This window comes from Atta colombica, unplaced genomic scaffold, assembly GCF_001594045.1.
Source record: "Atta colombica isolate Treedump-2 unplaced genomic scaffold, Acol1.0 scaffold29, whole genome shotgun sequence".
Classification (NCBI taxonomy): domain Eukaryota; kingdom Metazoa; phylum Arthropoda; class Insecta; order Hymenoptera; family Formicidae; genus Atta; species Atta colombica.
Genome location: NW_017259392.1, coordinates 454,146 through 472,177, shown reverse-complemented (window position 1 = coordinate 472,177; position 18,032 = coordinate 454,146). Strand labels below are relative to the sequence as shown.

General features: G+C 32.6%; 1 protein-coding gene across 8 annotated transcripts in view; it reads left to right on the top strand.

Annotated features, from left to right (window-relative positions):
* The window catches only part of LOC108690011 (rho guanine nucleotide exchange factor 12), a 368,684-nt gene that overhangs the window by 53,128 nt on the left and 297,524 nt on the right, over window positions 1-18,032 (top strand). For all 8 annotated transcript variants that reach the window (XM_018197048.1, XM_018197050.1, XM_018197047.1 and 5 more), the window contains one exon: window positions 17,179-17,228. In XM_018197048.1, the coding sequence (XP_018052537.1) occupies window positions 17,179-17,228 (50 nt within the window). The remainder of the gene's footprint in view (window positions 1-17,178; window positions 17,229-18,032) is intronic.

Sequence of the window (18,032 nt, the reverse complement as noted above, 5' to 3'; positions counted from 1 at the left end):
TATTATATATATATATATATATATACACGGAGAAAATTTTATATTAAGTTTTAATACAATTTTAAATACTCTTAACAATTACACTATGTCTTATTTTCGATAGACCATTACAAACGATTCCGACATAATTAATTGATAATATTGGGTTGTCTGGAAAGTTCGTGCCGATTTTTTATGGGTGGCGTAAGGTCTGAATATATCAGAACGATTGAAAACAAATGACATATCGTAAAAGATGATACTTCAGGCATACTTGGAAAAAAATTTGGTTGAGATACTTTAATTTTTGTCAGTTTTATACGCCTTAAATATGTAAGAAAACAAAGTGCATTTTAGACATTTAATGCTTTTCTTTTACCGGAAAGGCAAAAATGTCACACAAGCGGCAAACAAGATATGCTGTTTATGACGAAGGTGCTATAGCTGAAAGAACTATGCGGAAGTGGTTTGCTAAGTTTAAAGCTGGTGATTTCAACCTCGAAAATCAAGAACGCCCGGATAGGGCCTCCACCAAAAATGAAGATCAGATTAAAACACTGATCAAGAATAATTCACGCTATACGACACAAATTTGCAGAAATGTTGAATATGTCAAAATCCACCATCCACGAGCATTTTGTGAAGCTTGGCTACATAAACCGTTTTGATGTATGAGTTCCCCACGATTTAACGGAGAAAAATCTGATGGATCGCATTTCCATTTGCGACTCGCTCTATAAACGCAATGAGGAGACATCATTTTTGAAGCAAGTAGTGATGGGGGATGAAAAATGAATCATTTACAATAATGTTGAGCGAAAAAGATCTTGGGGAAAGCGGAATGAACCACCTTTAGCCACCCCAAAAGCTGGTCTTCATCCAAAGAAAGAAGGTCATGCTCTGTGTCTGATGGGATTGGAAAGGTATCCTGTATTATGAGCTTTTAACAATGAGACAATAAATTCAGAGAAGTATTGTTCCCAATTAGACGAATTGAAGACAGCAATTGAACAAAAACGTCCAGAAATAGCGAATCGGAAGGGCGTCATGTTTCATCAGGACAATGCGCGGCCTCCTATGTCTTTATAACTCGACAAAAGTTGTTGGAGTTCGGTTGGGATGTTCTACCTCATATTCGCCAGATCTTGCGCCCTCTGATTTCCACCTATTTCGATCATTACAAAATTCTTTTAATGGAAAAAGCTTCAATTCTTTGGTCGAGTCAAAAAATCACTTAGAAAAGTTTTTCGCTGAAAAACCTGAGAGATTCTGGAAGGATGGAATTTTCAAGTTGCCTGAAAGATGGAGAAAGATTGTAGAATGTAGATTGTAGAATAGAATGGCACCTATATAATTTAATAAATGTATACTAAAATTTAAATCTTCTGCTTTCAATTTTTCTTTAAAATCGGCACGAATTTTCCGGATAACCCAATACTAAATGGCAATACTAATTTTTATCACGTAAATAAAGTAATTTTTGTTAAAAGTCAGTACTTAAGCCATATTCTAACATGAAAACAGTTAATTTTTACTATACGCAAATAAAATTTGCTAGGTATATATTTTTTTATTTATTTTTACAATATTAACTTTTATTCGACAAGTTTTGATTTACTAATAAAAAATTTTTACTATGAAATAATGTAAAAATTACATTATTGTTACATTATATTATTGTTTAAAAAAAAATGACTGTAGCATTTAAACTTGTAATTGTCATGATAGTTCGCAGCTTCTACAACATCATAGTAATTTTAAATATAAAATTTTCTCCTGTATAATACAGGAATTGCAGTCGCACTTACGATCATGGTGGAACTTTGTTGCGTTCATTCGTTGTGATCAATAATCTCTAAGGTTCTCGTAAATAACAATTATCTAATATTCAGAACAAACGCTGCGTAAAGTAATTCCAAAAATTTATACTATTCTTATTCACAATACCGATAATTGGACGTCAGGCACGAGAAAGTATGTCACTTTTGTGGAATTTTAACAGGAACTTGCTGAAAATATATTCGGAAAGTTGTGAACACTAACTCTGATAACCGACTACTCAGCTACTGTATTGTCAGAGAGAGATTTTTTGAGGACTTTGAGGTTGAATTTTTGGAGAGTGACTAGGATATACGGCTGCAATAAGTTACATTGAAATTAATAACAAGAAACAACAAATATATTTTATTTATTTCCGAGACTCGTTCATGCACGTTCGCTAATATTATAGCAATAATACGCGATAAGAAGCAATATTACAATGTTTTTTTTTATCAAGTTTTCGATAGCGCGACAATAAAGAAAGTTCTCGAGTACAAGCTCATGGCATAAAAGAAACGATTTTTACACTATCGTATAAGCTATACTTAAATAATTTGATCAAGCTACGAAGGTGGCTATTCCGAACAATTTTAAAAGAATTTTGGAAATAAAATATAGATAATAGAAAACGCGAGAACACTATTATATAGAATTTTCGATACGAATAAGACTAATTAAAACGCGACAATAATATACGATAATGACTAGACTGGATTCGACAGACACGGAGAATTATAAGCTCTAAAATATTGAAATGCAGAATCGAGAGAGACAGTGCACTTGCACAAAATTTACGCGAAGAATCTGACTCAATTATGCAGTCGGCATGCGTTTTATAAAACGAAACTCAATATCAACATTCATACGCGCTTTCCCTGACATGAAAATGTCAGGCAACTTTACAAATTAAAGGCATCTTATCATGAAAGATCTAGTCACTCCTCACATGATACTGTCGAGTGCGTTCTGCATCCTTTGTCACCTACCCGCTCAAATGGCCACAGCAGAAGTGCCAGACGTAGTGTTGCCACCATTGAAAACTTTATACCAATTGACTAGCAAAAAATGTATCAGATAGTATCGAGCAAAAATTATCTTTTGGGAGGGGGGGGGGGAGACAAAAGAAAGAAATAAAAAAAATTAATGATGTTTGCTGTTTTTTAATATGAAATGACAATAAACTTTATTTCAACCGTTTATATTTTAATAAACATGCATATTATGATATCATACATGTCGTTGATACATATAACTTCAATATAAACTCAATTTAAAAAAATGAAACATTTAAAATTTCTACCACATCAGTCGCAACAAACTGAATTATTTTTGCAATATGTTATTTTTAATTTATAAAATAATATCTTTAGTTAACTGAACATGCCTACACATTCGTGCAAATATTAATATTTGAAACAAGACCGCTTACAGAAATAAATCTGCTAAATATGAAAATGTCAATTACTGCTCAAAGTTAAATATTTAGGGTAAGCAATATTTTATACACATTTATCTTGGAATTTGGATTATACGCTAATAATTATGTTCGAATTCGTAACAATTTGAGATACTAATAATCTTTCCCAAATTAAAATTTGTAAAGAACTTATTGCGAAAAATATTTTTCTGTGAGAACGCTAATCTTTGAAGACTAGCAGGATATAACTGAAATTCGAGATTGATTCCCGATCTAGGTATATTTTTCATAATAAATTCTTTACAAGTTTTAACGTACTTTCGGGGAATTTTATTAGAATCTTAGATTAATTGAGTTACAAGTTCGAAAATAATTGGCGCGCAGTCAAAATTCTGAGATAATTGTATTTAAAATACATATTGATGTATTACTCTAAACATCTAATTTTGACCATAATTGACAGTCTCGTATTTAATTGGTTTATTATGATTATTAAATGACATTAATCCAACATAACTCATACTTTCAGTAATGCGATGTAATTGTCATTAACAAATCCATATAGCAATCCTATTACTTAATTATTGATGTAATATTCGTTCAAATTACTTGATTATTGATGTAATATTCGTTCAAATCTCTTGAAGAACTCTTGATAAATAATGTATGTATGTTGGATTCAAGTTTTTTATAAAATAAAAACACAAATTATTTTCTATATAATTTATGTTTTTATAGTAAAATTTTTGTTTTTGATGCAAAGAATTTGTGTTTTTAAACCAAACAAATTCCTAATTAAAAAACAAACAAATTCTCTGTTATAAAAACAAAAGTTATAGAAAACAATTTGTATTCTTGAAGCAAAGAATGTCTTTTAAAGCAGAGAATTTGTGTAATTTTGAAGCAGAAAATATTTATTCTAGTCTCATGTCCCTCTATGCCATCGATGTGACAGATTTTCTAGTTTGAATAGTCATCAACTTTAACGATTAATATCTCGGCTCACAGGGCGATACTTTTGTCAGATTCCATTCATTTCGTGCAAAAACATGTGGAATGAGCCTAATTTTATCAATACGGAGATGAAGAGGCTAAATTCAACACTTATCGATTTACCGAGATATTGCGAGAAGCTTAGATTGATTTTACCGACTTTATCCTGTTGTTTTGAACCGACTCTTCTGTACAGATCGCAGCACTCATGTATCGCTAGCGCTTCTTGCGCAAAAAATATTAAAAGAAAGAACGAAAGAAATATCCGACAAATGATAACGTTTCTTAAAAAGGAAATTGCGAAAATATTAAAACTTTACATCACAATATCTCCGGTCATTGAACATGCAGAGAAAAAATAAAAATACTGTAAGAAATTAGCGACAACACGAGAAAAATATTAGGGTGCTCCGCGATTTGAACCGAGGCCTGGTCTCCTTCGTAATGGCAGATTTCTATTCACTGAGCCATAGTCCTGATGCTGATAGCTTATTTCCTTTAAATTTTTTACAGACACTTTCATTATTTCGGGTGGAAATTATCGATTAATCGTACTTGTTAGAACTTGATCGGTTCAATCTTTATTGAAATTCTATAATCACGATCTGGAAAATCTCGACGGTTCGCGTAAAGATACACGGCTTGCGCTGGCACGGTTGCGCGAATGCGAGATTTACTGTGTCTTTTGATCAATGATTAAAAATATCAGTAATTATATGTTCGCATACAATTATTGATAATCTTTATATCAGTTTACAAGAAGCAATAATTAATTTTTACTTTTAGCATTAGCGTTGTACTAATATTCGAATATGCAAATTAGGCGGTATAATTCGTTAACTTCAAATGCTTATAATTAAAAAAACTTATAGCCTCAATATTTTAGCATTTGAACTTTTATCTCTAAAATAATTTTAGGAATTCTCTCTTAAGCCCTATTCCGATCTTTATGGGACTCTGTATATGCTATATAGAGTAATTTAGCAGGAGCCGGCATGTACTTTTCATGAAAAACTGAGTCGAAAATGTTAATAGCAAAATGTTGAGGTGTCAATAGTTTTTGAATAGTGAGCCTTTGAAACTGTCCAATGATGGCATGCAAAGTTCGTGCCGTCAGGCGCCGCGCAATCAAGTAGCCGGTTGCGATCGCGCTTTGACGGATATCGTAACACATCATGATGAATGAATATTGAAAAGGAAGTGAAATCTCTATTATTATAGAGTGGGGCATTTTGATCGCCCTAGGCGGACATCTCAGAAACTAAAAGAAAAAAAAACAAGAAAAAGTTTTATGTGGAAAGTTGTAGGTGGAAAGAAGGTGGAAATAACAGATTTTTCATATATAGGCATTACCAAGATAAGATCAAGGTAAACATAAATTTTTAAAATAGAAACCACTATTTTTATTGCATATTCTTATAGCTGAAGTCGAAACGTTTTTAAAACATTATAATAAAGTATTTTTTTATTAAGCACTTTTCAAGTTATAAAACTTGATAATGTATTGCTGATATTAGCGTTACTCAAGATGTATCACGTGGAAGTTATTCAGTCGGATTTAATCTGTTGTATATGCGTATGTGCATATGTGCACAAAAAATTTGTTTGAAATTTTGCGTTACGAACGAAATTTCGTTCACAAACGCATTTAAAATATTGCAATTATCGCCATAAATTTTTTGCAACATTTTGAATGCGTTTGTGAACGAAATTTCGTTCGTAACAAATTCTTTACTCGATAATTTTTGATAAAAATCGGCGTGTACAAAAATCATATTTACTTACTCCTTGAGACATTCTATATACAAGAGAGAGTGGTCTAAATCTTCCAAATAGGACCTTTTTAATTTAAATGATAATATGATTATACTATTATATATATATATACTACCTTGATCAAAAAGTTCCCGGAATTCATTCAGAAAATTCAAAATATAGTTTTATTCATCAAAAGTGATATTGTCCCTTTCAAAGTACTCCCCATCGACTGCAACGCACTTATGCCAGCGCTTGATCCAGCTTTCGAAACATTTCTGGAACTCTATTGTCGGTATAGCCATCAGAACCGTCTTCGATTTTTCTATTACCTCCTTTCGGCTGTTAAAATGCGTTCCCCGTAATAGTTTTTTGACTCGATCGAACAGAAAAAAATCAGTTTCTCAACATTTCCAAGGTTTTCACACCATTGAATCCATTTTTAATGGATCCAAAATTTAATACAAACTCGTTGTTGCAAATTCAACTCCATTTTTAAAACTGTAAAAAATCGAAAATACGTGCAGAGGTAGATGTACTCAAGACGGCGTAACTTTTACAAATGTCAAGCTATAGTGATAAAATTTGGTGGGAATGTCAATGATAGATGTGGCAATCTAACCAAAAAAACAGAACTCAAATCAGCTGACACAGAGCATCACCTAGTGATAATTCTGGGAATTTTTTGATCAAAATGGTATATGTATATATATATATTAAGATATAATACTATTAAGTGGATTTGCGTGCTATTTATAATGTAATGTATAAAGTTCTTATAACACCGAATATGTGACAACAGTTTGACAATTCTCTGTCATAACATTCATAGAATAGATGCAAATATGCATTTTAGTCATTGATTTTTCCTTTACCAAAATTTTGTTCAAAACTTAACTTTCAAATTATAGCAAGAAATAGTTAGTGAATTACGGAAAAATTGCGTAGAAAAGGTGGGCAGGAGCAGTGCAACTACCATCCGACGCAGGTATGTGGAACCTATTCTGCGATCAGCTGATCGCTATACACGATAACGCATATACATGCAATCGCATTTTCGATTTTTTTCTCTCATATACACAAAATTACTTCGTAGATTTCATGATTTCATATTGCTGTAACTTCTTGAAAAAGACGAATGAATTTTCATTTTGATAGATCACATACAATAAATGTTTATACGAGGGCAAGTCAATAAGTTCTTAGAAAATCTGTTAAAGGGACACTCGCAATATCATTTCACATTACTTTTTGACAAGTAACATCTCTCAGCCGATTACTGTCAAATTTTGAGCGGAATTCATCGCGTGATTCATCATTTCTGTAGACGATTAAAGCGAACAACCTATATATCTTTTGCAAAATGGAAAAAAATGAGTTTCATACAAATCAAACATCTGAACATATAAAAGATTTAATGCCGAAAGAAATCAAAGCCGAGTTGGATAATGTTCATATCTACACCAGCGTTTCCGATTGTATACAATTGAGTGAATGAATTTAAACGTGAACGAAGTGTGATGCACTTCGTTCGGAACGTCCAATTGAGGCTGCTACGCCAGAAATCATCGATAAAATCCATGATATTGTTTTGATCGAGTAAAAATGCGCGAGCTTGTTGAGGCCAAAAACATATCACATAACACAGTGATTTCAATTTTGCAAATTGGGAAAAATTATGAAAAAGCTATCAGCAAGATGGGTGCTGCGTTTGCTTTCTGTGGACCATAAGCATGACCGTGTGACGATTTCAAAACAATGTTTGGAGATGTTTCAACGTAATCCAGAATTTCTGCGTTGATTCATTACTGTGGACGAAACATGGATCCATTACTACACACCCGAGACGAAGGAACAGTCAAAACAATGGACTTTACCGAGTGAACCAGCTCTGAAGAAGGCGAAGAACGTAAAGTCGGCCGAAAAGGTGATAGCCAGTTTTTTGGGATGTACGCGGTAATTCATATCGATTACCTTCCGTCGAAGCAAACGATCAATGGCGATTACTACGCAGCTTTATTGGACCGTTTCATCAACATTTTAAAGAAAAAATGTATCATTTCGGCAAAGAAAAAAGTGCTCTTTCATCAAGACAATGCACGGGTTCATACGCCCGTCACCAATGGCCAAATTCAACGAATTCCACTACGAATTGTTTTCCCATCCAACATAGATTCGCCAGATTTAGCTCCCTGCGATTATTTCTTGAAGAAATGGTTCGGAAGAGATTCGCCACTAGAGAGCAGCTCATCGCCGAAACAGAGGCTTATTTTGAAGAGTTGGACAAATCATATTATTCGAACGATTTGAAAAAGTTGGAGAATCGTTGGATCTAGTGTATCGAGCTGAAAGGAAATTATGTTGAGAAATAAAAATGAATCGATCAAAATAATGTATTTTATTATGTTTTTTTAAAAACTTATTGATTTGCCCTCGTATGTTAATAAACTTCCATTCCTCTTCAACAAATCTAACGCAGATGTCACATGTTTCTACTGACACAAATCACATAGATCGATTAAATAATTATTAAATAATTATAAAAAACAGTTCTTCTTTTCTTATAAAACGTATCATTATGACACATTTATATACAAAGATATTCATAGACAAATTATTTATTCATATGAAGAAAATAAAAAATTTGCTAGAATTATAACGAAAATGAATGCAAAAGTGAAAGAAAAATATTTTTATACGAAAGCGGAAGCAAATGCGAAAGTGAAAGATCTTGTTTTTTTCTGCTGAACGTTGAAATTGACAATACATAATTTTAATTAGAAAAAGTAATATATAATCTAATGATATTACTGAAAATATTACTGATTTCAATTCAGATTATTGAATAATGATTGTTATCACACTTAATTATTTAATTGTTGTAATTTATCACACAGCATTTTGCACTTTTTTGTTTTTAGTAAATAGTTTAAACTCTAAAGTCTTAAGTGTTTCTAGACTATAAAATCAATGAATGAAACATACTGCACTCCTTGTCATCTTGTGTATCTCTGATGAAACTGTGAATCTCACAAGCCGAATAAAATTTTTCGCTAAAACTCGCTAAAACTTATAATTAATTTCGGTGGTGAAAGTGAAAGCAAGAATTTAAAATGATGCGTACGCATCTTACTTTCGCATATGCGATAGTGAATATTTGTTATATAATCCTAAAATCTACTGATGTATTGCTACGAGTTACGGAATATTATGTTCTGCGATTTTAATTTCGTCTCATCTTGTCCGGATAGCTGCTAGCATGAAAACAACAGATGAACGATTTTCAGTTTGGGAGACAGAGCTGAGATTGACAGAACTGACATTTCTGACACGCATTCTATTAAACTATTCCATTATTCTCTTTAAGTTATCACGTGTATTTGTATTCTTGTTGTAATAAAACTTTTTTCGTTCTTTATAAAGACCCGTGTCTTTATTTCTGTGTAAGCTGTTCACGAGTTCGCAAACGAATCGTGAGTGTAACATTTTGAGAGCTCATCCAGTCTGAATATCGACGTCGAGGAAGAGATGTCTGCTTTCAACATTAGAGGCACCAAGACATCAGTTTTCGATTTCGGAAGCTTCTTCGGAAATCTTTCCTATCCGAGTTCTGTGAGATGCGTGCACGAAGTATGTCCGAGTTTGCAGCGATGCTGTAGCACAACGAGGAACTCCAGTGTTTGTGAGAGAGGATTCAATAGAACAAGGGAATTTCCTCAAGTGTTATTCTGATTTCGGGATGAAACTTTGATTTTGATTTCGCCTTTATCAGTAAAGTGTATCCATGCTTCATGAAAAATCCTCGATCTATTATTTTAGAGATATTGTGGTGAAGAGGAGTGATTGCTCAAAATCAGCGCAAAATCAGCTATTTTCGTTACTATTAATAATAAACTGATGAAATTTGATACATATCACGAAAAACGTCTTGCAATCATAATTGCATAATCGCCAGTCAAAGTTGTTTTTTGATACGCTGTCTTCAAGTAAGAAATTGTTGTGTAACTCAACGAGAATTATTGGCCATTGTTAGTGCAATGAAATCATTTTTTATTATTCTTTTTTAAGTATCATATGCTATATACTTGTGCGCGCACACTGATCATATACGTATATATAAGAGACCTACAGTTTAAACGCCGATTCCGAATGGAAATTTTTGGTAAGATTTCCTGGGCAAGTACACTCGGTGATTTGCTATTGTCTTCGGAGAGGAACTACAAGTATACGAAAATTTTTTGATTCTGCCGAGGATCAAACCCGGTATCTCTAGTATAGACCAATACGCTGTCTGCTACATCATGCTCGCGTTCTTTATTATTTATATGATTGTAAATTGTTAGTTTAGGCTGATCATGTTTCTTTTCGTTGGCTGTTGTCTTTTAGAGAATTAAAAGTTAAGAATACAAAACAGCTCGGATGGGTTCAGGGTAATAGGTACTGGATTCTTAGGCGAAATCTTTAACTCAGAGAATGAAAGTCGGTGGTGCTTCTAATAAAGGAAATGCGCTTTATTTTGTGCTTGTGCATATTTTGTGCTTTGCATACGTCTATTCAAAAACTCGCTGAGGACGCTGTCACTCAATCACTTTCTTCACTTATCGCGTGCACAACGGTGTCGCTTTTCTATGAGTTAATCGAGACCTTCCCCTAACCTTCGATCGCGAACAAAAGTGCCAAACGCTGCCAACTAAAATATTATTTATCAGGGAATCATTGAGATAAAGCAAAAAGTAATTATCCTAACGCTCGATTCTGTTATCCTTACAGAAAGGCAGTTTACTTACTATGGCTGGAGAAATTGCAACAGTATGAATTTGAAATAGTTTATCGGATACAATTGCATGGTAATGCTGACGGATTGTCAAAATAGTCTTGTTGAAAGAATGTATGTAATTATTGCGCCAAGACGGAACTCCAAAGGAAGAGAGTGTAATTCGAATAATTTTAGAGGGAAATGTTTCAGAAGAATGGCGTAAAGATCGATAATTCCATTTTCTTGAAGGGAAATGAATCAATTGTCCTCTTCGACAAGACTTAGCAATGTTGAATTCTTCTGTTAAGGTTTACCTTATTGGGATGCTTTATTACTAAAGGATGGAATTCTTTACAAAAGATAAGTCATCTAATTTTATTGGTGTACAACTTTGCTTCCGCCATTTTTTTTCGAAATTCGAGGCTTTATTGTAAAAAACTGATTATACATTTATGATTCAAAGTATTGTCCATCGCTGGCCATTACTTTCTCCCATCTTTCGGGTAGCGTACGAATCCCGCGTCGAAAAAACTGTTCATCTTTTGAGGCTATCCACGAATCGATCCAATTTTTTATTTCTTTATAAGACCGGAAGTGCTGGTCAGCCAGGCCGTGTGCCATTGATCGAAACAATTATAGTCAGAGGGAGCAATGTTTGGAGAATACGGCGGGTGGGGTAGGACTTACCATTTCAACGTTTCCAAGTATGTCTTGACCACTTTCGCAACAGGAGTCGAGCATTGTCATGCTGCAAAATCACTTTATCGTGTCTCTCATTGTATTGCGGCCGTTTGTCTTTCAATGCTTGGCTCAAACGCATCAATTGCGTTCGATACCGATCGCCTGTGATTGTTTCAGTCGGTTTTAACAGTTCATAATACACTACGCCGAGCTGGTCCCACCAAATACAGAGCATGACCTTGGACGTCAAAATCACCGTTCTTGAAGCGTTGAAACCACTCACGACACGTTTTTTCACTAATAGCGGCTTCACCATAAGTATTTGATTTTACCATAAGCATTCGATGAGCCTCAGTCGCAGATTTCTTCATATTGAAGCAAAAAATTAAAATCTCCCGCAAATGACGAGAATTTGGCTCGTAAACTGACATTTTCAATCGAGAATAACTTTATGATGTAGACACAACTCGACTAATGTTTCTATGGGGTTATGTTGACAGATGCCCAAGTTTATTGTATGACGTCTATGATCTATTTATTTCGACCACCACTTACCGCTAAAGCCATTTATAGGAAAACGGCGGAAGCAAAGTTGTACACCAATAAGTCAGAAATTTTTCAGGTGATCATTCTTCGGAAGCGAGTCAAAATAGAGATTGTTTATGATTCGCCCTTTTGTGGAGATTTTGGGGTTAATATAACTGTATAGAATCCGGAAATTTTTTTATTAGGCTTCTTGTAAATAGGATATTGAAGATTGATGAACTTGCAAACATTACAATGCGAGGACTTTTTAGAAAAGGGAAGTCTTTATTACAGATTTACAACATTAGTACTCCGTTTGAAAGAGTTCATGTGGATATTCATGGACCTGTTCCAACTTTTTCTGGAAATCCTTTTAATGATTTCTTTTTAATAGTTGTTGATTATTTTTCGCAAAATGGATTGAAGTTTTTTCTCTTAAAAATTTCAAAGCTAAAACAGTGACGAAAATCTTTATAAATCAAGTAATTTCTTGTCATAATGTCCGCTTCTTTCCTCTTGAGTTGCACAGATTAAGGAAAAAATTTTTTAGGAATCGAAAATTTTTTAGGAATTAATTCGTATGTTGAGAATTAGGAAAACAAGAATTGCTTTATATTCACAATTTGACAGATAAGTTGAACATCAAACATTTTCTTAATTATATACAACAATTCTTAACTATTTATAATAAATTTATAATAAATTTATTTTGGAAAATCTAAATGGTTGGAACACTTGAATTCCTATGTGTTTACTAGTCTGCCCATCGAGGCATGAGGCTACAGGAACTACTCCTGCAGAATTATTTTTCCAATATAATTATCAATATAAATAATATTTCCAATATAAATACCAATAGATTTACTTCGAAATGATGTTTCGGGAGAAAGAAAGTAGAATTTGGAAGGTGACTATATTGTGGCATTAAGAGGAAAATTGAATGTGATTCATTACTAGAGAGAGTTTGAATTTACAATTCTCACAGGTCAAGAATCGTTTATGATTAAAGGGCTAGACGGACTATTTTCGACGTAAGACAAAAAGTCTGATTATAATCTATGAAGATAGAGGGGGAAAGCCCCGAAATTACAAAATAATTGAGAAGGATCTTACGAGATAATTAAAAAACTGAGTGAAGTCGTTTTTCGAATTTGAAAGTCAGACACAGGTATAATAGTTCATGCAGATAGGTTTGCCCCTTTTGTTGAGAGATGATAATTGAGTGTCTTTTTTCAAAGATAAGAGGGATGTGAACATGGAATTCTATTCTTGATCTTCTTTTTGATCCTCTTCTTTGATCTTCTTCTTGTTATAGTTAACAAGAGCGAGAAGAAATATTATTTGCTGGCGTAGGCAGAGCGGTTTCCTGATGTTTTATTTGTGGTAGAGAGATCTTGCTGTATCATCATTGGGAGCAGTTTATTTGCATACTGTAGCAACAGCGACTTCTGCATAGGCAGTTTTTTATTTTTTAATTTTTTTCTAATGCTATGATCTTGTGCGCAATTGGCTTGTGTGCCATTGATATACACTCCTCACTATTCATGAAAACAAATCATTGGTGGTGTCGATTGCCGGAGGGGAGATTCAGCTATTCGGGGAGGAACGAAAGTGACTGAAAAGACTGATAGGATTATACATAAAACTGCTTATCTATTATAAGTCTTCTAAGTCTTTACATCTTGCTGGAACTGTCTCATCCTCGGTTATTGAGTCATGGTTTTTTCGAGGATACTTGAACGAATGTTGGCAGAGATTCGGGGAATGGTTACATAGAAATCATTTTCCCTCCCTTGTTCGAGAGAGCTTTAAAAATTTAATAAAATTGTTAAAATCTACATCTTATCGAATCTGATCAATGAAAATCATTCGAGGAAAATAACACGATGATTGTCGTGAGTTTCTTTGAGTGATTTTCAGTCACCGAATGACTAATTGACAAGATTGATAATTATGAATCATTCATAGTACATCATTTAACTGACATGAGTAGATTTTTCGTTTTCTTCAAATAAATGAATAGTTTATATCGGGCATGAATTACATTGATTATGATATTGAAGTGACACGTTTTATACAATGACAAAAGAAGAACTGATTAATTACTTGACCTGTGCGATTTGTATCAGTAGGAACATGTGATATCTGATTTAGATTTGTAAGAGGAATGGAAGTTTAACATATATAGATATTTGTTTTGGGAACTAGACATGGTCCATCGAAATGAAAATTATTTCTAATAATGAGTTAATTAAATAAAAAATTAATTAATTAATAAATTAATTAAATATAAGATTAAATATAAGATTTAAATAAAAGAACGTAGGTATTGTGCAATGTCAGTAATATCAGAAATTAACAGGAATTTGTATTAATTTGTACTATCTTAATTAATTTGTATTAATTTGTACTAAAACAATTTTAGTTGCTTAAATTAATTCTCGCTGTTTTTTGCTACAAAAACTCATGTTTATTTCATCAAAAAGATACCTGATATTTTAATATCTGATATTCAGAATATTGTTCATAGAAAGCTATAACTTTTTTTCAATTTTCGGGTAACAAATGGATTCCGCGATAGAAAAATTCAGGTTCTTTCGAGGCGATCCACTTATCGAATCATTTTTTAATATCTTCGAAATAACTGAAGTGCTGCTCAGAAAGACCAGTGCTGCATCGACCGAAATAAATGATAATTTGAAGCATAGGTGAATAGGACGGGTGGGATAAGACATTCCATTTAAGTGCCTCCAAGATTTTCTTTATTGGTTCTGCAACATGTGATCTAGCGTTGCCACGAACTTTGTCATATCTTTTGGCGTATTGCGGGCATTTTTTTAAGTGCTCGATTCAAATTGAGTAATTGATGTCGATAATGTTCAGCATTGATGATTTGATTTGGTTGCAGCAGCTTATATATATACTACACGGACTTGATAGTAATCCTATCACAGCATGACCTCTTCTTTTCACGAATATCCTGTTTTGACGTTGATGTTGATCGTTCGCTGGGATGCACCCATGATTTCTTGCGCTTAGGATTGTCATAACGAATTCATTTTTCATCGCCAGTCATAATTCGATGCAAAAACGACTTCCATTTTTGTCTTTGAAGCATTCACAAATGGCTAAACGTTTCGCAATATCTTTTTCTTCAATTCATGTGGGACCCAGTTTCCTAAAGCTTTTGGATCATTCCCATTGCTTTTAAACGACTGCTAATAGTTGACTCATCGACATTTAATGTTTCTGACAATTTTTTGAGCGTCTGACATGAATCTTTTTGAAGTAATGCCTCCAATTCTCATCTTCAATCTCTTCGGTTGATCAGGGCGCTCTTTGTCTTTCACGTCAAAATTGTTTTTGGATTTTCTAAACTAATCTCTGCAAGTTGTTTCAGATAGAGCATGTTCTCCATAAGCTTCTACTAGCAAACCATGACTTTCTTGTAGCAAATTTCTTGAGATTAAAACAGAAAAGAGATGCTTCCCGCAAATGTTTTTTTTTTTGGTACGAAGACCGATATTTTTAATGTGATAAAAATTATGTTTTTTGCATCCGATTAAATGTTACATACTGATTATTAAAGCCTATTGACAGTACTTTTATACATAATACATTAACAATCACTTTCGGTTACGTTGAAATAGCACAAATATTAACCTCTCTTGGTCAACAACGAGAATTAATTCAAGCATCTCTATTATATATCATTCCCAAGAAAATAGTTCGCTGCTAGTTTATATAATATCGCTTCCACGCTGCTAGTTTATATAATATTTAAATGGGTACAGATAAAAAACAACACAAGGGCAAAAATGAACAAAACTGAATGTATTATTGAATTTGTACCATTGAAAGGAAGTTAACATTTTACATTTTTTTTGTAAATATTTGTTAGTATATATTTACAATCTACATGTTAATGACATCAACAACCGATACGAACTCGACACTCAACTTAAAAAAAAATTTTAATATGTAATAAATTAGCTTTTTTTTTTGAGGTTTGAAATGAAGTTTTAGTACAAGAATAAAATCAAGAAGAGCAACTTCCAAGTTAAGTCTTAATCTTGATAAATGTTATCCAGGTTATAATCATGAACAAAATTCAAGAGGTTTCAGTCGGTTGGACGCATTGGATAATGATAACGCTACTGGTAATATAGCCTTTCAAGCCTTATAACTCGGAAAATACTTAATGAAAAAATATTTTATTATAGTGTTTTGAAAAGCTCTCGAGGTAAGCTATGAGAACCATTTTACGTCTTCTTTGAAGTCATAAAACTTTTGTGTAAAGCGATTTTTTTTAAATGCACTTTAAGGGGTATTTGAGGTATTCAATTAAAATGGAACATCCTATATACTAATAAAATCATTTTAAAAAGAAAAAAAATTTTTAATGTTAATTTACTTTCAATAGTACAGTAGAAACAATCTCTGATGAAAAAGTCACCGTTTTCTTGGGAATGACATAATATAAGAATTGTTTTTGGTAGTACAAATTAGTATAAATTCAATTCTATTGATTTATGATACTATTTTTTTTCTTTTATTTTCAATTGGTCCTGCCATCTTAATATTAAGCTAGCAGCATGATTTTTTTGAAATGGCATACTACAAAATTATCATTAATATATAATTTAGTACAAAATAAATATTAAAAATTTCGATTTGATTCTGCTAATTTGTCTTGCTTTATAGAACTATCATTGTGAACATCCGATGTGTTAACAATGTACTGTAGCGCAATTGTAACATTATTAATAAAAATATATATTAACAATAAATGTAGAAGTCTTTATCCGTCTTTCTTAATAAGTTACAATAACACATCGAATTTTTACAAGATAATTTTGTGCATGCCTACGTATGTCAGAGAAAGAGGAAGGGGTTGAGGGAAGGGGGAGGGAGAAAGGGGAGTTGCAATCGCATGTGCTATCGTATTTAGCGATTTCAGCTAATCTCAAGGATTGCCGGAAGATAGTTGCGTTGCCTCTATCTATCTTCTCTATGTGTTTCGTAATTTGCTAACTATTTCTTGCTATAATTTCAGAACTACTTTGGAAAATTTTGGTAAAGAAAAAGTCTTATAATTAAGTTGAGAATATGTTATTTTAAGGACAAACATTTATTTCGAATTATCCTGTACATATATATATATATATATATATATAAACAAAAATTGTGTTTACACAAATATACATATATAAATTATTAATGTTTTTTATAAGAATGATATATTTTGTAGGCGGTGCAGCAGCAAGAGCTGGTCTTCATGCAGGTGATAAAATAATCAAGGTGAATATATGATAATAAAATATAGATATGAGAGAAAATACAAAAAGCTTTGTTAATCTAGATTATTAATTACTTCTTGTATATGTGATGTGTCATTTTTTATTGTTGTATAGTTCTAAGTATTTATCGAGGAAAGTTTATTTTATTATAAAGTTAGCTTTCCAGTGGGCGCATCGTGTACAGAGAACACCGTAGAATAAGAATTCGAAAGATTAAAGCATAATATCAAATAAGCATTATGCGATGAAAGTTTACAATATATTAAATAATTATTTATTTATTAAAAAATTTATTAAAAATTTATTTAAAAAAATAAGTGTTCTCTTTTATTAGAAAATGGCTTAATAAAAAAAAATTTTAATTTGCGCAGACTTTCAGTCGCAGTATATAATAATAATTGTAAATAATAATCGTCGAATGTTTTTGCAAGTAAAAACATTCATTGCATTTGAAAATAGTGGTTGTATCTTTGCATAACTTGTATCTCCCTCGTTTTTTACTGACATTGCGATTCCTGTATATTCTTCACAGGAACATTTTTTTGAGAAAATGCCCTGATATCTTAAAAATTGAAACATAAATAACATACGCCAACAGAACGCGATTTGAGCGAATCGATGGTTCGAAAAACACTGAAGGAATATCTTGAGAAGCTGAGGCCTAGAAAATAGATTTTACTTATATCCTTCATAAAACCGGCGCGCGTATACGAAGAACATGTGCGCGCCCGCTGGAAGGTTAAATTAGTTTAGTGTATATAGTTGCTCGTAGGTAGTTGTTGTAATTATCTTGTACTCGTACTAA